This window comes from Mixophyes fleayi, chromosome 6, assembly GCF_038048845.1.
Source record: "Mixophyes fleayi isolate aMixFle1 chromosome 6, aMixFle1.hap1, whole genome shotgun sequence".
NCBI classification, from domain to species: domain Eukaryota; kingdom Metazoa; phylum Chordata; class Amphibia; order Anura; family Limnodynastidae; genus Mixophyes; species Mixophyes fleayi.
The window spans coordinates 221,064,668-221,084,547 of NC_134407.1; the positions used below are offsets into that span (position 1 = coordinate 221,064,668).

The following is a 19,880-nucleotide window of genomic DNA, read 5'->3' on the forward strand; positions in this document are numbered from 1 at the left end:
ATATGAGGTAGGTATATTGAGGTTATACAGTGGACATTAAGAGGATATCAGAGGAGCAGAGTATGAGGCAGGATTAGGATGATATGAGGTAGGTATATAGAGGTTATACAGTGGACATTAAGAGGATATCAGAGGAGCAGAGTATGAGGCAGGATTAGGATGATATGAGGTAGGTATATTGAGGTTATACAGTGGACATTAGGAGGATATCAGTGGAGCAGAGTATGAGGCAGGATTAGGATGATATGAGGTAGGTATATTGAGGTTATACAGTGGACATTAGGATGATATCAGAGGAGCAGAGTATGGGGCAGGATTAGGATATGAGGTAGGTATATAGAGGTTATACAGTGGACATTAAGAGGATATCAGAGGAGCAGAGTATAAGGCAGGATTAGGATGATATGAGGTAGGTATATAGAGGTTATACAGTGGACATTAGGAGGATATCAGAGGAGCAGAGTATGAGGCAGGATTAGGATGATATGAGGTAGGTATATAGAGGTTATACAGTGGACATTAAGAGGATATCAGAGGAGCAGAGTATGAGGCAGGATTAGGATGATATGAGGTAGGTATATTGAGGTTATACAGTGGACATTAAGAGGATATCAGAGGAGCAGAGTATGAGGCAGGATTAGGATGATATGAGGTAGGTATATAGAGGTTATACAGTGGACATTAAGAGGATATCAGAGGAGCAGAGTATGAGGCAGGATTAGGATGATATGAGGTAGGTATATTGAGGTTATACAGTGGACATTAGAAGGATATCAGTGGAGCAGAGTATGAGGCAGGATTAGGATGATATGAGGTAGTTATATAGAGGTTATACAGTGGACATTAAGAGGATATCAGAGGAGCAGAGTATGAGGCAGGATTAGGATGATATGAGGTAGGTATATTGAGGTTATACAGTGGACATTAGGAGGATATCAGAGGAGCAGAGTATGGGGCAGGATTAGGATATGAGGTAGGTATATAGAGGTTATACAGTGGACATTAGGAGGATATCAGAGGAGCAGAGTATGAGGCAGGATTAGGATGATATGAGGTAGGTATATAGAGGTTATACAGTGGACATTAAGAGGATATCAGAGGAGCAGAGTATGAGGCAGGATTAGGATGATATGAGGTATATAGAGGTTATACAGTGGACATTAGGATATCAGGTGACTATTAGGAGGTATCACGGGGCTTATGTGGGAAATATGAGGATATGAAGGGGGATAATAATTGGGGTAGAGGCACAATGAGGTGGGAGATTCCTAGTTCCTATCTCACAACCGCATAATGCTCACCTAACAACGTCATAATCCGGGCATCTAAATTATATATCATCTATGTTATAAATTTAACATTATACTATGTACTGACCTCCTGCCAGTCTCTTCGTCTTATCACACGGTGAATGTAACACACACAAATTCCGGTCTATGCATTCCACAGCCACTACATCCGGTCTATGCGTTCCATAACAACTACATCCGGTCTATGCGTTCCACGGCCACTACATCCGGTCTGTGCGTTCCACTGCTGCTACTTCCTGTTTCTGCTGAGTGTAGGAGGAAGCAGAGAGGAGACATTGCAGTGTCTGGCAGCTGGTAATAATATTATTATAATACAGGGGAGCAGACTGGTGTCATGTAATTATAATACAGGGGGAGCAGACTGGTGTCATGTAATTATAATACAGGGGGAGCAGACTGGTGTCATGTAATTATAATACAGGGGAGCAGACTGGTGTCATGTAATTATAATACAGGGGGAGCAGACTGGTGTCATGTAATTATAATACAGGAAAGCAGACTGGTGTCATGTAATTATTATACAGGTGGAGCAGTCTCTGGTGTCATGTAATTATAATACAGGGGAGCAGACTCGGGTGCCATGTTATAATAACAACTGGTGCAAACAAATATTAATTTGCTAATGATTGGTCAGGGAAATGATTAATAGATAATAGTTAAAATAATTAAAATTTTTTTTCTTACAATAATAAAACATGGAACGAGCTGGGGATGCATTTATGTGAAGAACATGAACAGACCCGTGGGTATCCTTCCGCCTTATGGTAAATAACAAGTTCTAAATTACACTTCTATACAACATTGTAGGTTATTTTTACAGTGTCGGATACATTTCTAAAACCCATCTCTATTGCTTACAGTGTGACTAGTACACCTGTTTTTTGATCAAAAGAAAAGAGGCACGGGGTTTACATATTGACCTTAGTCTCTCTCTCTCTTTCTCTCTCAGTCTGTCTCTGTGTGTGTGTCTGTATGTTATGGAATTTAGACTGTAAGCTCCAATGGGGCAGGGACTAATGTGAGTGAGTTCTCTGTACAGCGCTGCGGAATCAGTGGCGCTATATAAATAAATGGTGATGGTGTGAAAGAGGCACATGGTTTACATGATTTAAAGTTCATCAAACAGTGATGCAACCAGTGTCGGACTGGGGCATGAAGGGCCCACCGGGGGACTGCAACACTAGGGGCCCACCAGAGGGGGTGTGGTCAGCCATCATAGAGGCGGGACCTGACACTAGAGGGGGAGTGGTCAGTCCACGAAGGACAGCTAGCACCTCAGTGTAGTATATAAAGCATACTGTGTGTGTATAAAGAATACACAGTCTTGACCTGCCCCTTAGATTGGTCACCAAACAGTCACCAAAAATCAGGATTGTCCCATTAGACCAGGCTTGGCTAACCTATGGCACTCCAGGTGTTGTGAAACTACAAGCCCCAGCATGCTTTGCCAATATATAGTAGCTTATTTCTGTAAGGGTATGCTGGGTCTTGTAGTTTCACAACACCTGGAGTACCACAGGTTAGCCAAGCCTGCACTAGACTCCGAACATTTGACAGACTGTCCTACCTGTTGTCACTTTTACCACCTGTGGCTGCTGGTTTGTGAATTCTAAAGAATGCCACACAATGGCTGCCTGCACTGTGTGTCAGTGACAATTTTGCTTTAATTAATGAGGTTGGATTGTATTTAGCTCCTTAAAGATTAGAATATGTATAGTTGACAATCTTGCTATGCAAGTTAAAATTGATTGCTAGCCTTTGTTTTATAATAACTCATATTGCCTACAATGTTATAGTCTGTACACAAATAACGTAATAAAATATATAAATTCCAAACAAGTTGTCTTCTTGGTTTTATTAACATTCTTTAAACAATGAAGGTACGAAGCAGCTGAGAAGGAGATAAGCCAATATCTGATTATCACGCCAGTGTCTCCCCCAACTTTGCTTCCTGTGCGTTGGTGCCCATCACTCCGCCCGAGTTAAGGTGCTATTGGTGGGGAAGTGGAAGACAATAAAGTAATTCACTAACCAACCAGCTCCTGCTTCCTACTGTCAGTGACCAAGGAGTGGCGATGACTGGCAGTCAATTGAATAAAAATAGAAATTGCGCCAGAGGATGGTTAACGGCTTCCCCTACCGCCTCCTAGATCATGCCAGCTGACACGGGTGCCTATATATGTTTACAAATATCTCCAAGAATTGGTTTATTTATTGGTTATGTATATTTTCACCTGTCTGTGTGATGGGCGACTCTGCAGCAATCTTGAACTGGACACAGAAAGACAGTCCCTGCTATTATAACTTAAGGGGGAGGAATTAATACAAAAAATAATAATTTTGTTTTTTACTCAAATTCAAGAGAAATGTGCATTTTATATTATGCTGGGTCAGACTACATCACGTGTCATTTCTCCCCAGTACTGGAGGGAGATGGAGGCAATGAGTCCAACCTCTAGCGGGTGTGGCTCAGTGACCAGCAAGTTCCAGGACCAAAACCTGTGATCTCTGCATAGAGGAAATTTAGCCTACTGTCAGGCCTAACCCAGGCCTGCTTCCTTTCTGTGATGTAAAGGGTTAATAGGACTGAAATGTCTTATGCAAGCCCTCTCCGATCTTTTAAGATAACATTCACACAATGATCCCTGTTAGTACAAGGACATTTTTATATGTCCAGGACTGGTTTTAACGTCTCTGGGGGGAGAAGGGGGTTGGATTTAGAAGTTTAATAGGCAGCTGATAGCCACATAGTTTTAGCTTCAATTGGAACATGGTCTGTAAAGCTGTGTCCAACAAATGATCCTGATTTCACTGAGTGCTATCAGAGCAACGGGGCTCTTCAGATCAAGACATTATTCAGCAGTCAAATTGAATTCCACAGCTAAGTATCTTTTGATTTCAACTTGAAGGGAATACAGAAGCCACCAGCCGCCATTTTCATCTAAGTGGTGGAGGGGCAACTGTGGCCCTGGAAACATCAGGGGGGCCTTTGTTGAAAACACACTCCTTACCACACCTCGGTCACCACTTCTATGCTGTAATTACCAATGACTGTGGACTGTTGAAGAGGGGCGTGGGCCAGCGGGAGAGAGGAGTAAAAACACGAGACCCGGGAGAGGGGAGGTGTGTGTGCCGTCATTTTTGACGGAGAAAGAACTCTGACTGTGAAAGGGTTGTCGAACTTTACCAGGGGACAAATACTGGTTGGACACTGCTATTTCAGTAAGGAAGTTTGTTGGACCCTTATTCCATTGGGAGGAACTCGTGATCCAGAGTAAACTGATGAGCCTACTTGGAGTAGGGTGACTGGTACTCTGGGTCCCACTAAGCTAGTGGAGAGTTGGCAAGATTAGAGGACAACTACTTGAGACCGGCCCACTGGCCATCCTGTGGAATAACTTTGGGACTCATTTGTTGCCTGACTGGGACTCTGTGAAACTTCCTGTGTGGTGAGACCTCTCCTATGTACTGTTTGGGTGTTTTATTGCCACTGGTTATTAGCTACTTCTCCTTTGTGTTTTTGCATCTACTCTGTGTGAACACTTGTGTGAATAAATGGATCATTATCTCTTTCTTGCCTCCTTGTGTTATTCCGTGAACCTAGAGGGCCAGGTATCTAGTGATCTAAGGTTATAAGGTTATAACCCTGTTGTCGTTATCCCCTACCCAAGCCCAAAATACTTACTTATGCTGTGCTGGTGTTGCTGACATCAGAGTGGAAACCTGCAGTGTGAGCAAGGAAACGCTTCATTTCAGAGCTCCTCAGCTTACTCTGCAGGCTGTTGGACTGTGTGTGATGTCACACACTGTCTGTGGACTGAGAGCAGGTAACAGCACCCTCCCTCACCCTAAACCCCCTTCCCTCCCCGCCTTATGCACACGACACCCGATGGGGAATTTTTTATTTAAAAAAAATAATAATAATCATTAACTGACTGCCTCAAGTGGAGGCCCGGGCCCCCAGGTGTTGCCAAGGTTAATAGTGTTTATAGTAAGCACCCCACAGTTTTTTTAATGTTATTTTTTTTTACTAAGCTTTGGACTTTTTACAGCAGCCGGCTCCTCACATTGCCCCCTTAATACTGCCAATTTTCTGCTGTTGCCGTTTATAGCACTGCTGTCACAAATATTCACTATCCGTTTTTAGGTAAGTCTGCATCTCCTACATGGCGCAATTATAGCGATCGGCATATTTGAGTCTCTATAACTCTTGTCGGAATTGTGGTCATTGTAATAATGTACCTCATCATCATCCTCATTACTGATATCAATATCATTGTCACACAGTATTAGATAAAAAAAAATTCTTGCAGTAACTTTTTTAGGAGATGATGAAGCAGGGGATGTGTTATGGGTGACTTGAGCCAACAGCTTGCTCACAAGGAGCAGTTTGCATTTCTTAATATTTGGGGTTGGGTACCATTTTACGATGATGGTAATAGTGACACTGTGTATACCTGCAAAAAAATGGCGATTTAAAGAATGCCTACAAAAAGAAAATGATGAATTATAATGAAAATTACACTGAAGATCCTGGACATCATTCTGCTATATATCGATTGCTGTTAATAGAGGCAGTTAAAATTTCCGTCATTGATCATAGAGACATTGATATTTTTGTATTAAAAGCGGCAATGCCTATCCCTAACTTCTAAATGAGATATTAAAGTCGTGGGTCCTGGCATTGGTGCTTTAAATACAGAGATATCACTGTCACTATGATCAGTGACGTAAACTGAAAGAGCCGGCATTGACAGCAATCGGTATGTAGCGTAAGGCTGTTGAGGATGTACAGTGTCATTTGTATTGTAAGTCATCATTTTCTTTTTGTAGACGTTCTTGAAATAGCCATTTTTTTGTAGGTTTAGTCGATGTCGGTATAGTGGTAGTTATTAATATGACTACCACCGAAGATTTGTGTCAGTTGAAAAGAAATACAATACATATGACTTACAACTAGGATCGAGCATGGTAGCCAAAATGTAGTGATCCAATTTCATGATGCTGCAGACCCGTGGGTACTGGCAAAGCCAATAAAGAACTTGATCTATAAGGGCTACATACTTTACAGAATCGCTTACTTTCATATTCTACTTCTGCTTCTCTAGTTGCTATTCCAGTAGTTTGATTTTGGGTATGATTTGACTCAGGCTGGCAGTGTCTGAACTCACTTCATTTATTACAATTTCAAATGGTTTGAGTTGCTTGCATAAATCTGAAAGGCTTCTCCAATGTGCTGGAGTAAGGTAATATGTGCCCCCTCTCCCTATCTCACGGCTTGATGTGTAGGTTTTGATGGCTTGTTGCTGGTCCTCCAGTCACTGTTATGATTCCTAGTGCATTCAGGAAGCAGCAACAGAGGTATGATAAAACAAATGACTTTATTCAGGCAAAATACATAAACAGGGATTCAGTTTGCGGGATATGCAGATTTCCAGGTTGCAGTGTAAACAGGTATATCTCTATTCCACAGATATGAACAGGTGTAATAAATGGTAGAAAAGTCCACAGAGCAACAGGTTCCAAGTAATGGCAGGTACAGTTAAATAGCAGGGACAAGAATAATGAGTTACCCCAATCCAGAAGGCACGAGGCTGTCCAGGAAAGCAGACAAACTGAGTCCAGTGATCAAGCAGAGATCAGGTTAAGCAGAATCCAATAGCCAGGCAGAGGTCAAGGTCACAAGTGAATGAGCATAGTCCAATAATCAAGCCGAGGTCAGGGCAACAGGCAAACAAGCAGGGTCCAGGAATCAGGCAGAGGGTCACAACCGGAGATCAACAGCAGAAGCACAAACACTGGAACAGGGAGGAACAATCAGCAGCCTGGGATTAAAGATGAACTGCACAGAGCAGTTTGAGGCAGGTATTTCAAGCTGTGGGACAGGTGCAGTTCTAATCAGGCGTCAGGCAAGGGGATTAACTCCTACAGGCATGGTGTCAAGTTCAGGAACAGAAGAGCAGCACCTCTGGTGGATTTGAGGTACTGCTGTTATATACAAAGAATAGGCAGAGTCGTAACAGTCACTGACGCATGTAGAGCGTAGAATTCCACCTTGTTACTACCTCTTGCTTCAGTTGGTGCCATGGCAGATCAGATATTTTTTGCAGCTGCTGCACTGTTCTCTGAATGCCAAAAATGCCTGGAAATTGTAGAAACCAGACAGCATCTCCTGTACTGACCACCAAGTTTATTGTATGTGCAGTTCACCCAGTCATAATGTGCACACAGTGTTCGCTCTGTTATCGGAAATGAGGAATCCTGAGGAGAGTCTTAGCAGAGTTAGCCATTTTCTATGACATTACTGAGTTTTCCAACAGATTGACACCAGTATGTTTCTTAGTGAAGCCTGCGATACAGAGAGTAGTTTATCTGTGAATGACCTGACATTGTCTGCTGGCACTACTATGCTGAAAGGATGATGATGCTACAGATGCTGCTGCTGAAGGCAATACACCTACCCAGCGGGCTGTCACGGTCATGTAGTCTTTTGTTTGACCAGTGCCGCTTGTCCACATATTTGTAGTTAAGTGAGTAGTCGGTACAATGGCATTTTCACATCTGGTTTGTTTTAGAATACACACTTCTTTCTTATCTATACACTAATCTTTGGTCTTTAGATTTATATTATGCTGGCTGTAACTATAGGTTTGCAATAGTACATCTAAGAACAGTGGTAGGACCCCTACTAGCAAAAATCAGCCATGGTCTGACCCGTATTTATGCCATAATTGCGCACGCAATTATATTCTTCTATTTCTGGATACGCTCGTTATCTTACCATATGCATTTACGCTTTCCCACGTGTGACACGCGTACTTCAGACCTTTAAACCTGATTTACTGTATCACACATCTTTATATATATAATATCTCCTATATCAAGACATTATAAATTCATAACCACAACGTAGATATATATGTATGAAATGAATCTTTACATGTACAATAATGTAATAATATAATTTCGATAACATAATCCTACACAAGGTACATATAATAGATGGCATTCGGTGTGTAGGTACAATAACTCATTAGTTGCTTGTTAATTATGCATGTGTGTGTATGTGCATTTAATACCGTTATATATATATATATATATATATATATATATATATATATATATATATATATATATATATATATATGACTATTACCGTCAACCAACTCCTCGCAAAGGTATTTCTAACTTAACCCAAGAAACATCATTCTTATATTCCCTTAAATCGACACTTAAAAATTAACCACAGCAAGATATAACTTCCATTTAAAGTGTGTTGTATTATATTATAGAACAATAAACAGCGTAACAATATTTTACACAAAATATAGATTTTGATGCCATATACCACACTTATTGCCTGTGTAACACCCCCTTCTGTATTATGCATTGTGGTGGTGTTTATATATATGTTTATATATATATATATATATATATATATATATATATATATATATATATATATATTGAACAATGCAGATGCTTCTCACCTCTGTACTTGGTTTTCAGTGCCTCCACCCGAATCGCTGCTTTCTCTTCTGGGGGGTGTTCAAAAGATACACCAGGAGGAGATTCGGGAAACCCCCTGCCCAGTATTAACACTCTGTGACAAACTGTGTGCTGCAAAAGCCATCCAGGCACATTTATTGAAATGGAAACCCTAAATGCAGCTTTGTAATTTTATAGAAAAATATACTTTGGTATAATTTGAAATAATAGTGCAAACAATATAATACAGTAATAAGACAGTGTGGATAAAAGTGGAGCACCACTTCTTACTATGAACACCAAGTTAACACAATAACTCGCAATAACTCAATAACATTAACAGCATACAATATGTACATTAACTGTCACAGCCTTATACACATGGAAAAATATAGCAGATACCTTACTTGCTCCTGATACTGGGAATATCTTGCGGGGTGAATGTATATATATTTTCCTTATAGCTCTACAATGTACTGCCAAACACACACATCAACAGTATTCAAACATGCCACACAAATAGAGCAGTGCACTGCAAGTTGGGGCCCTTCTGTATGGATGCAGCATGGCATGGAAGCATCATGTGTCCAGATTGCAGCTTTTAGATGTCTTTAAATCACTTGCAGTGAGGTACAGAAGTCACAGTATGCAAACCCTCCTGTAGCAACAACTGTAAAATCATTAATTATTTGTATTCTGGGACTTGTAGTTCCACAAATGCTGATTAGACAAACACTTGTTACAATTTTACCTGCCCACCCATCTATCCCTAACTCTTCAGCCCTTGTGGCCAGATATAGTCCAAGCCCCACTTGAATAATAACAGATAGGTAAAAATCACCAGTTACTTATCTGCACCAGTGTGTGTCACAGGTCTGAACTTGATTATCTCCAAAATGGCTGACTTGTAAAATGTCCTTCTTCAGAGTTGCATGCAAACCTCCTCCTACAGCTTCAAACTGTGACTTCCAGCAGGTTCTGTTTAGGACTGCACTGAGCTCTGATATCTCTGCAGACTGTCTGCTCTCTCTCCTCAGACCACAAATTCAGTGCCCCTCTGCCTAGGGTCACCTATCTGGACTGGTCACACAGCTCAGTCTCTCCTAGGATGCTCCTCTCTCTCCGCCCCCTGGTTTCTCAGTCTCCTTAGGCTCAGCCTCCTCTCCACAATAGCCTTGTGGGAAATGTAGTTTTTCTTCCTGGACTGGTAAATAGCTATAGCCATCTCTTTTTTTATTGATGCAATTGTGATTATTAGCCCCTGGGTGCTCAAGTCCAACTGCAGCATCCCCAGGGGTTACACCTGTAATATAAATATATGTCATTGTGTGTTTGTATGTGACTGTGTGTATGTATCTCAGACCATAATGAAACTTCTTACAATGTAAAGTCACCATTCAAAATGGCTGACCATGCTTTCTTAGAAACTCATGTTGGCTCACAAGGCTTCACTTACTAACAATGTAAAGTCAGGACAGACCTATTACTCATTACAAGCAGTATTAGCCAGTCCACCACAAATAGCTCTCTATTCAGCAGTTATCACACAATGTCCATTAACATTTCTTGTCTAACAGGGGGAGGGGAGATATCTACAAACTTCACAGCAACATCCAAAGAAGTCTTTTCATCTTATCACACATCTGTTTAACTAGTAGCCATTACACACATAGGGGGGGGGGGGATGAGAGCACAGACCAGTTATCAATTATTTTCCACTTTTAGACCAGATAGTCAGTATACATGACAATATGGAATTCCAGGAAACAAAACAATATAGCAATGATAGCAGGCCACTAAAAGGAATAGTAAATCACATGACATGGGAGTTTCCCTCACACAATCACCCTCCCTTCCACACTGACTATACCTTTATCAGCTGCTTCCTACCATTTTTACATAATGTAAAGAAAAACAAGAAATCAATTTGGTTGGTAATTATTGATTTTATTATCTTATTTGTGTACTGACCACATAAATGTAGGTTGCGTCCATATATGCAATGTGTTATTTCATCTACTTATTCACTATATAAAAGAATAGAACAAAGAATAGATATACAAATATATATTTGTTTGATAAAAACAAACAAAACATATTCCATTAGCCACTGTGTAAACTACTGTATATAATATGAGTCATTATAAAACTAAGTCTAGCAAAAACTTGTGTAGAAAGAGCATCAATTATAGGACTCTGAAAAAATATTCTAATGTTTAGGTGTTACATATATTTACATCAATTAAAGCGTTGTCACTACAGTACAGTACAGACAGACATTTTGTGGGAATTGATTCATGAAGTATCTCAGCGACATCAGTGGTTCCTATAGAATCACTAGTCTGTATTCTCATGGAGGTTGTTCCAGCCCACAAGATAGCAGCATCCTCTGTTAATTTTTAGAAGAGCCATCATACATTTACAATGATCATTATTTGTATTTATAAAACACTAACATATTACTCAGCACTGTGCAATGAGGGGATTGTGATACACATAACATACAATGACATGAAAGAGAAGGTAAAGATGACCCTGCCTAATGGAGCTTACAATCTAAGTGATGTGTCGTGTATGATGCATTTTTTGCCTTATAAATCTGTACTCTGCCAAAAAGTCTCCATATGGGTTGTATCTGTGGACAAAAGACCAACATCTCCTTAGTTAAACATTTATAGCAAATTAAAGGATCACTGCAGGGAACCCTCCTCCGTTACCTAATTATATGAAGCATCTCCTTTTCAATCACATAGTATGACAAAACATAATGTAAGTCCAACATTATACCTCCTGACCACTGTCGGAAATATATAATACTTAGGACACTATATAATAATAATGTGGTCTGTTATTACTATGTAGAGAGATGCCAATATCTAATAAAGTAAACCGCAATAAAATGAGCAATATATTCCTAATACTAAAACACATTCCACCTATGTCTGTGGATGGTAATAATTATTGTCTGACTGGAGCTTTCATATGTCTATAAGATATTAGAAGAGAAGAAAACAAGTTAGTCTTCCTATCATCTAAAATGTTCAGCGGGCGTTTCATTGACAATTAGCTTTATCTAGGTCTTTGGCTAGACAAAGCTAATTGTCAGTGAGACGCACGTTGGCGTTTTCCTGGCTACATCTCTTCACTGTCAATAGAGAATGAGGTTCTCGTTATTCACACAGACTAGTCCCCCACTAGTCCGGAGCTAGCACAGAACATTTTAGATGATAGGCAGTGAGCTGTACGCACTAGATTGTTTGCCACATTAACGTTTCCCCACTCCCAGCTAGATCGGCAAACTCAGGAGGCAGTTAGCTACTCACCCCATCACATCTAGAAATAAGATGGTACAGGTCTCTGTTATTTTCAGGGAAAGGTATCAGTATGCATGAGGAATGTATTCCTGTTACACAATAGAGGGAATGCTAATAGACACAAACTATAAAATTAGTACTGAACAGCAACATAGTAACTATTCAGCCATGTAATGCCAAGACAATGAGAACTGCGGAGAGACTGGAACTACAGAATACAATAAGACAATTTTTGTAAAAAGATTATAACTGTACAAAGGGGAGTTATTTATCCCTAAGGGTAAAATTTAATTTTACGATTTTGAATATATATATTATTTGAGTATAAAATCCTCAATTTATTCAAGAGGCAATCGAAGTGTATCCAGCAATTTTAAATACACATTTTGTTTAATCACTTACACTTATTTTTTTCTTTATTATTCGTTGTCTTGTAAGATTCTAATTTTAACAAGTTATATTGTTTTTTAAAAAAAAAATAATAATAAGACATTGCAAATAACAGTAACCATTTATATAAGGGAGCTTTCAGTGCACCACTTCTAAACTAACTTCTTTTCTCTTCTCTTCTAACGACTAATGATATTAAGTTAATGGTTGCACCCCACAGCTAATAAGAGAGTATTAACCCTGGATGTGTGACTGAGGGCAAGTTAAGTTCCAACAATTGGTGCATCAGTATGTTCCTTCTTATGCTTGATATGTCTATAAGCTCACATAAATGGTTTCTCACCTATGTGATTGCTCTGATGTTTTATGAGAGCTGATTTATACGTAAAACACTTCCCACACTCAGAACATGGAAACGGTTTCTCACCTGTGTGAATTTTCTGGTGTTGAAGAAGATTACATTTCAGTCTAAAACATTTCCCACACTCAGAACATGGAAACGGTTTCTCACCTGTGTGAATTTTCTGATGTTCGAAAAGATCAGATTTATGTGCAAAACATTTCCCACACTCAGAACATGGAAACGGTTTCTCACCTGTGTGAATTTTCTGGTGTTTAATAACACCAGATTTCAGTGTAAAACATTTCCCACACTCAGAACATGGAAACGGTTTCTCACCTGTGTGAATTTTCTGATGTTGGAAAAGATCAGATTTATGTGCAAAACATTTCCCACACTCAGAACATGGAAACGGTTTCTCACCTGTGTGAATTTTCTGGTGTTGAAGAAGACCAGATTTCAGTGTAAAACATTTCCCACACTCAGAACATGGAAACGGTTTCTCACCTGTGTGAATTTTCTGGTGTTGAAAAAGACCAGATTTCAGTGTAAAACATTTCCCGCACTCAGAACATGGAAACAGTTTCTCACCCGTGTGAATTTTCTGATGTTGGAAAAGATCAGCTTTATGTGCAAAACATTTAACACATTCAGAACATGGAAATGGTTTCTCATCTGTGTGAATTTTCTGGTGTTTAATAAGACCAGATTTCAGTGTAAAACATTTTCCACACTCAGAACATGGAAACGGTTTCTCACCTGTGTGAATTTTCTGGTGTTGAAGAAGACCAGATTTCAGTGTAAAACATTTCCCACACTCAGAACATGGAAATGGTTTCTCACCTGTGTGAATTTTCTGGTGTTGAAGAAGATTACATTTCAGTGTAAAACATTTCCCACACTCAGAACATGGAAACGGTTTCTCACCTATGTGAATTTTCTCATGTTTAATAAGACCAGATTTCTGTGTAAAACATTTCCCACACTCAGAACATGGAAACGGTTTCTCACCTGTGTGAGTTATCTGATGTGTAAGAAGACCAGATTTATTTGTAAAACATTTCCCACACTCAGAACATGGAAAAGGTTTCTCACCTGTGTGAATTCTCTGATGTTGAAGAAGACATGATTTCTCTGTATAACATTTCCCACACTCAGAACACGTATATGGTTTCTCACCTGTGTGATATTTCTGATGTTGAAGAAGGTATGATCTCCGTCTAAAACATTTCCCACACTCAGAACATGGAAACGGTTTCTCACCTGTGTGAATTTTCTGATGTAGAAAAAGACCAGATTTCCGTGTAAAACATTTACCACATTCAGAACAGGAAAATATTGTGTCACCTGTATGAGCTGCACTATGTAATGCAATATCAATATTATCAGGAGAACATTTCTTATGATCAGTGGGATCAGATACTATATCTGCACTATGATGTACTGGATGTATATTTATGGTAATGGTATTTTTTTCTGGAAAATCGCATGTGGTGTTATCTTCTATTTTGAAATCTGGAGACAAAATGAGATATTCCTCCAAGGTCTTCCTGCTTTTATATCCATCTGCTGGAAATAAAGTAAATATAAGGATTTAGATATCTATTTTTGCATTAAAGGACTAAATGTCATAATATTAATGACTTTAATTGATGCTTAGTTGTTTAATTTCAATTTGCAAACTAAAATATTTACTATAATTATAAATATACAAACAACAAATGTGATTCTTGTGGAACAGATAAAACATGGTCTTAAAATATAAATACAAGCACACTGCATAGGCTCAGCCACAGTGACACCCAGATTGCACAGCCACATTGGACAACTCCATCCAAAATGCAGACTTTGATGGGTAACATTTCCCAAGCTTACTGTAACGCTTCGGTCCCACAAATAGTACCTGTCTCTTTACCTACATTTCATTCATCTGGAAACTGCCATGTCCCAGCGTCAGACAAACTTCATTCATGCATTCAGCGATATTCAGATCTGCACAGGTGTAAGTCTATTGCACTTCAGGGCCTCCTCCCTCTTGTCATTGGCTGAGCATTGCCGGAGCACTATTGAAACCTCCTGGATTCACCTGTCTGATGTCTGTTCTTCAAGTTCACTTCCTGTAGCCTGTGGTTCTGGTTCCTGTTCTCCTTGTGGATCTCCGCTATTCCAGCCTGCTCTCAGTTCGTGGCCTGTGCTGAACCATCGCTGCTCTAGTAGCCTTCTAACCATCTCCAGTGTACTTCATCGTGACAGCTCCAGTTCTCTAACCGCTACTACTCAGAGCCGCAACTGCCTTGATGACTCATCAGCTGTTGTCCCAAGTCACCCCTGCTTCTCCCATGTGCTCAGCATAAGCCTAGTGCTGAACTCCCGCTGTTCCAGTATCTCTACTAACCATTCTTGAATACACCATTGTGACAGCTTCCGCTCTCCCCTTGTTATACCACAGGACATCTGTTCTCCTAGTGCTTCATTGGTTGCTGGTCATCAGCATTATCATTGCTGTTTCTGTTTTCATACCACATACCTGTGGGCTCTATAGTCTCCACCCGCTTCACCTGGCTCCTCCATACCGTTCTGCTGTTCACCCACTCACAGGACCGCCACCTGCAGGTTTGGTGCCGCTAAGACCATACCTCCTTGCGGGGGTTCCTGGTGAAAACCACCTGCCTGTTAGACTCCACGCCTGTGGGTGGGCCAAGCCATGTTCAGCAGGGCCTAGGGATCTATTTACCATAAGCCAACCGTGACACTTGCACATTGCGCAGCCAACATCATAGGACTGTCCAACCACAATTCTCATTCAGACACTTAGTCATCTCCAATGTCGGTATGCAGGTATGTCTGCTTCACTTTAAATCGTTTTTTTTTACAGATTTGGCTTTTCATTGGAGGACTCCTCAGTGTCGGAATATTCTGCACCGATAACCCGTAGTCAACAATTAAATACAATCAAGGGTCACAGAAAAGAAGTAAATCTCTGCATTATAAAAGACACTCCCAGGAAGATGCAGTCATAATGTCCTATTGGAGTGTCTATCACATGCACTACTAACACAATTATATTCCCTATCTAATAAGTCAAAATGGAAACATACATGGACCCTGTCTAAAAGACAAAAAAGTAATAGCAAACATGGGTTTAAGTATCATAATAATTATTCCCCTATGTGGGTGCTATGATGGGATATAATAGACAACTGGAACCACATATTATCACAATAAAGACCTACTAACACTGGACTCAAAAATGTACCTAAAATAAAATCACCGTAAAAAAATAAAAACTCCTACACATAAAATCATAATTGTGACAAATATAAAATGTGATCTATATGCATGATAAATGAAACAAAATGTCGCAGTACTACTGAAAGCGTCACAGAACTTAAAATGCTAATTCAAGTGAATGGAATCACCTATAATGTATGCAATAAAAAAGACTGTGGCTAGGATGCCATCTCGGACAGACGCAGATATTGGGCTTTCCGTATCACTAGACCCTATTCCACCTTACCTTTAGGCGTTCTCACTGCCAATACTGCCTAAATAGTGTGCTATACTCACTAGGATCTCCTGTGGAACTCGCTTGCCTCCTGGGACGTTTCTCTCGCGTGCTGGGCTTGCTACCTTTCCAGCGGCTGCCTAGTTCCTGAACCTCCCTGCCTCCTGGGGGACTCCTCCAGTCCCATCAGCTCCTAGCCGGGCTCCCAGCCTCTTGGTCCGCCCACGGCTGATTTTGCGGCCTGTTTCCGGTGGAGACCCTGGGCTAAAGTTACAGCTGCCCTGCGGACCCCTTACTTCCGGTTTCACCACGGGACTTCCGGTCGGACCAGATTCGGCGGAGCTTGCACCCATACACCTGGGCCTTCACTGAAAGGTACCTACACTGCAACTTGTACCTATTGAAGCTTTATAACCTCTCACAGGTGCTGTAGAAGGCAAAGCTGCTTGAGAAATCAAGGTGCATTTAATTCTGAGTATCTTCATATTCAGCACATTTGGGTCCCTCCCCCCAGCCCGAGTTTGCAATGTCCACAGATCAAAGAGCCTACATACACGAGTGGCTAAATAAGCCAGTAGCACATCGGGACACAGGGGAATCCATGGGGATCTAGTTCTATAACGCATCCACCACAGCGACGGGAGAGAGAAATCTGTTCACTGACATCGGCTGTTATTGCTGCCAGATCTCAGAGTGTCCATTAATCTTTGGATCCACACATTACAATGCCGAACAAAAATAAGAAAATCACCACCCCGGGTACAGCCTCTATTTTTACTCAAGCTAAAAAGCGGTTCGCAGCACAGTCTATAACATTCTTGCCGACGCCGCATTCAGATTCGGACAACAATGACACTAGCTCCACCAATGAAGTATCAATGTCTGCAGAATTGAGAGACATTATCAAAGCCACCATACAATCTGAAGTTTGTGCTGTAATACAAGAGGAAAATAGAAAAGTAGTATCCGAGCTGCGCAAAGAAATAGCAGCCATTGGCTCCAGAACAGCAGACCTGGAGCAAAAGGTGGACAAGGTTTGTCATTTTCAAGAATTTGTTTCCACAGCACTCTCAGACCTCCACACGGATATGAAATCGTTCAGAGAACACCTAGAGGATATTGAGAACAGATATAGGCGGAATAACCTTTGCATCCGGAATATCCCAGAAACAATAGACAACGACCTCCTACCCAAGTACCTGGAGAGACTGTTCCTGCATTATCTCCCAGAGGCCACAGCGCTAGAGGTTCAAACATATCGGGCTCATAGAGCACTACACCCAAAACCTTCCTTAAACCAACCGCCCAGAGATGTTGTCGTCCGATTTCACTATTATAAGCATAAGGAACAATTCGCTATGGCTGCCCGAACCGCCGCTTCGCTTACTTTTGAAGGAACAGACCTCCAGGTTTATCAAGGACTTGGTCCCTAATACTCTGCAAAAACAGCGAGATCTTGCTCCAATTACCAAACTCTTGCAGGATCATAAAATCCGTTATCGATGGGGCTTTCCTTTTCACCTCCTGATAGGTAACATAGTAACATAGTAGTAACATAGTAACATAGTTGATGAGGTTGAAAAAAGACACCAGTCCATCAAGTTCAACCTATTTTGAATCTCCTGCGATCCTGCACTTATATTTGAAATTAATCCAGAGTAGGCAACCGCCCATCTGTTTCAATTTTGAAAATCCCCCCAGACTCAATATTGCAATCCAATTTTTACCCTATATCCACTACTATCCTTTATTTTAAATTAACGGTCGTATCCCTGGATACACCTTTCCGCTAAAAATTTGTCTAACCCTTTCTTAAACATATCTATTGAATCTGCCATTACAACCTTCCCTGGCAATGAATTCCATATCTTGACTGCCCTTACTGTAAAGAACCCCTTCCTTTGCTGGTTGTGAAATTTCCTCTCCTCTAACCTTAGGGGATGACCATGTGTCCTGTGTATGGTCCTTGGGGTAAAAAGTTCCTATGAAAGCTCTCTGTATTGACCCCTAATGTATTTGTACATAGTAATCATATCTCCCCTTAGACGCCTCTTTTCTAAAGTAAACATGCCTAAACTGGCTAACCTTTCCTCATAACCTAATGACTCCATACCCTTTATCAATTTTGTCGCCCTTCTCTGAACCCTTTCTAGTTCCAAATTATCTTTTTTATAGAGTGGTGCCCAGAACTGTACTGCATATTCAAGATGAGGTCTTACCAACGATTTATAAAGTGGCAAAATTACACTGTCTTCCCTTGCATCTATGCCCCTTTTTATGCATGCCAATACTTTGTTTGCCCTTGCAGCTGCTGCTTGACATTGAGCACTATTGCTAAGTCTACTGTCTACGAGCACTCCCAAATCCTTTTCCATTATAGATTCTCCCAAATTAATTCCATTTAATTTATAGATTGCGTTCTTGATCCCTGAATGCATAACCTTACATTTATCTGTGTTAAACCTCATATTTCATTTAGCCGCCCAATCCTCCAGTTTATTTAAGTCCCTCTGTAGAGAAGCTACATCTTGCTCTGATTTTATTACCTTACAGAGTTTAGTGTCATCTGCAAAAATAGAAACTTTACTCTCTAAACCATCACCAAGGTCATTAATAAATATATTAAAAAGGAGTGGTCCCAGCATGGAACCTTGAGGTACTCCACTTAAGACCTTTGACCAATTAGAAAATGTTCCATTTATCACAACTCTCTGTTCCCTATTCTCTAACCAGTTTTCGATCCAAGTACAAATTTTGATTTCTAGACCCAGTTCCCTTATTTTGTAAACCAACCTCTTGTGTGGCACTGTATCAAAGGCCTTTGCAAAAATCTAAGTAGACCACATCTACTGTCCTGCCCTGGTCTAAGTTCCCACTAACTTCCTCGTAGAAACTAATTAGATTAGTTTGACATGACCTATCCCTCACAAATCCATGTTGATTCCCACTAATAATTTTATTGCGTACCAAGTAATCCTGAATACTGTCCCTTAAAATACCTTCCAGTAGTTTCCCCACTATTGATGTCAGGCTTACAGGTCTATAATTCTATGGTTGTGATCTCGTCCCCTTTTTAAACAACGGCACCACATCTGTTATTCGCCAATCCCTTGGTACTGAGCCTGATGAGATTGAATTTCTGAAAATTAAGAATAGCGGTCTAGCTATTTCCGAGTTTAACTCCATAAGGACCCTTGGGTGTATGCCATCTGGACCTGGAACTTTATTTATCTTAATATTCTTCAGTCGCCTTTGGACTTCTTCCCCTGACAACCAAGTATTAATTAATGGCATGGTTTCATTTCCATTTTTATGTATTACTCCTGCCATTTGTTCCTCTCTGGTAAATACTGAAGAAAAGAACGTGTTTAATATCTCTGCTTTTTCCTTAGTATCATTTATCAATTCACCCATCTCACTTCTTAGGGGTCCTATATTATCTTTTTTAATCCTTTTGCCATTTATATACTTAAAAAACTTTTTGGGGTTTGTCTTACTTTCTTTTGCAACGTGCCTTTCATTTTCTAATTTAG

At 40.3% G+C, this 19,880-nt stretch overlaps 1 protein-coding gene across 1 annotated transcript in view; it reads right to left on the reverse strand.

The window, feature by feature from the left end:
* The window catches only part of LOC142095499 (uncharacterized), an 80,219-nt gene that overhangs the window by 13,553 nt on the left and 46,786 nt on the right, over positions 1 to 19,880 (reverse strand). Inside the window, 1 exon segment of the mRNA XM_075178444.1 lies at positions 12,830 to 14,411. Coding sequence (XP_075034545.1) covers positions 12,830 to 14,411 — 1,582 coding nt within the window.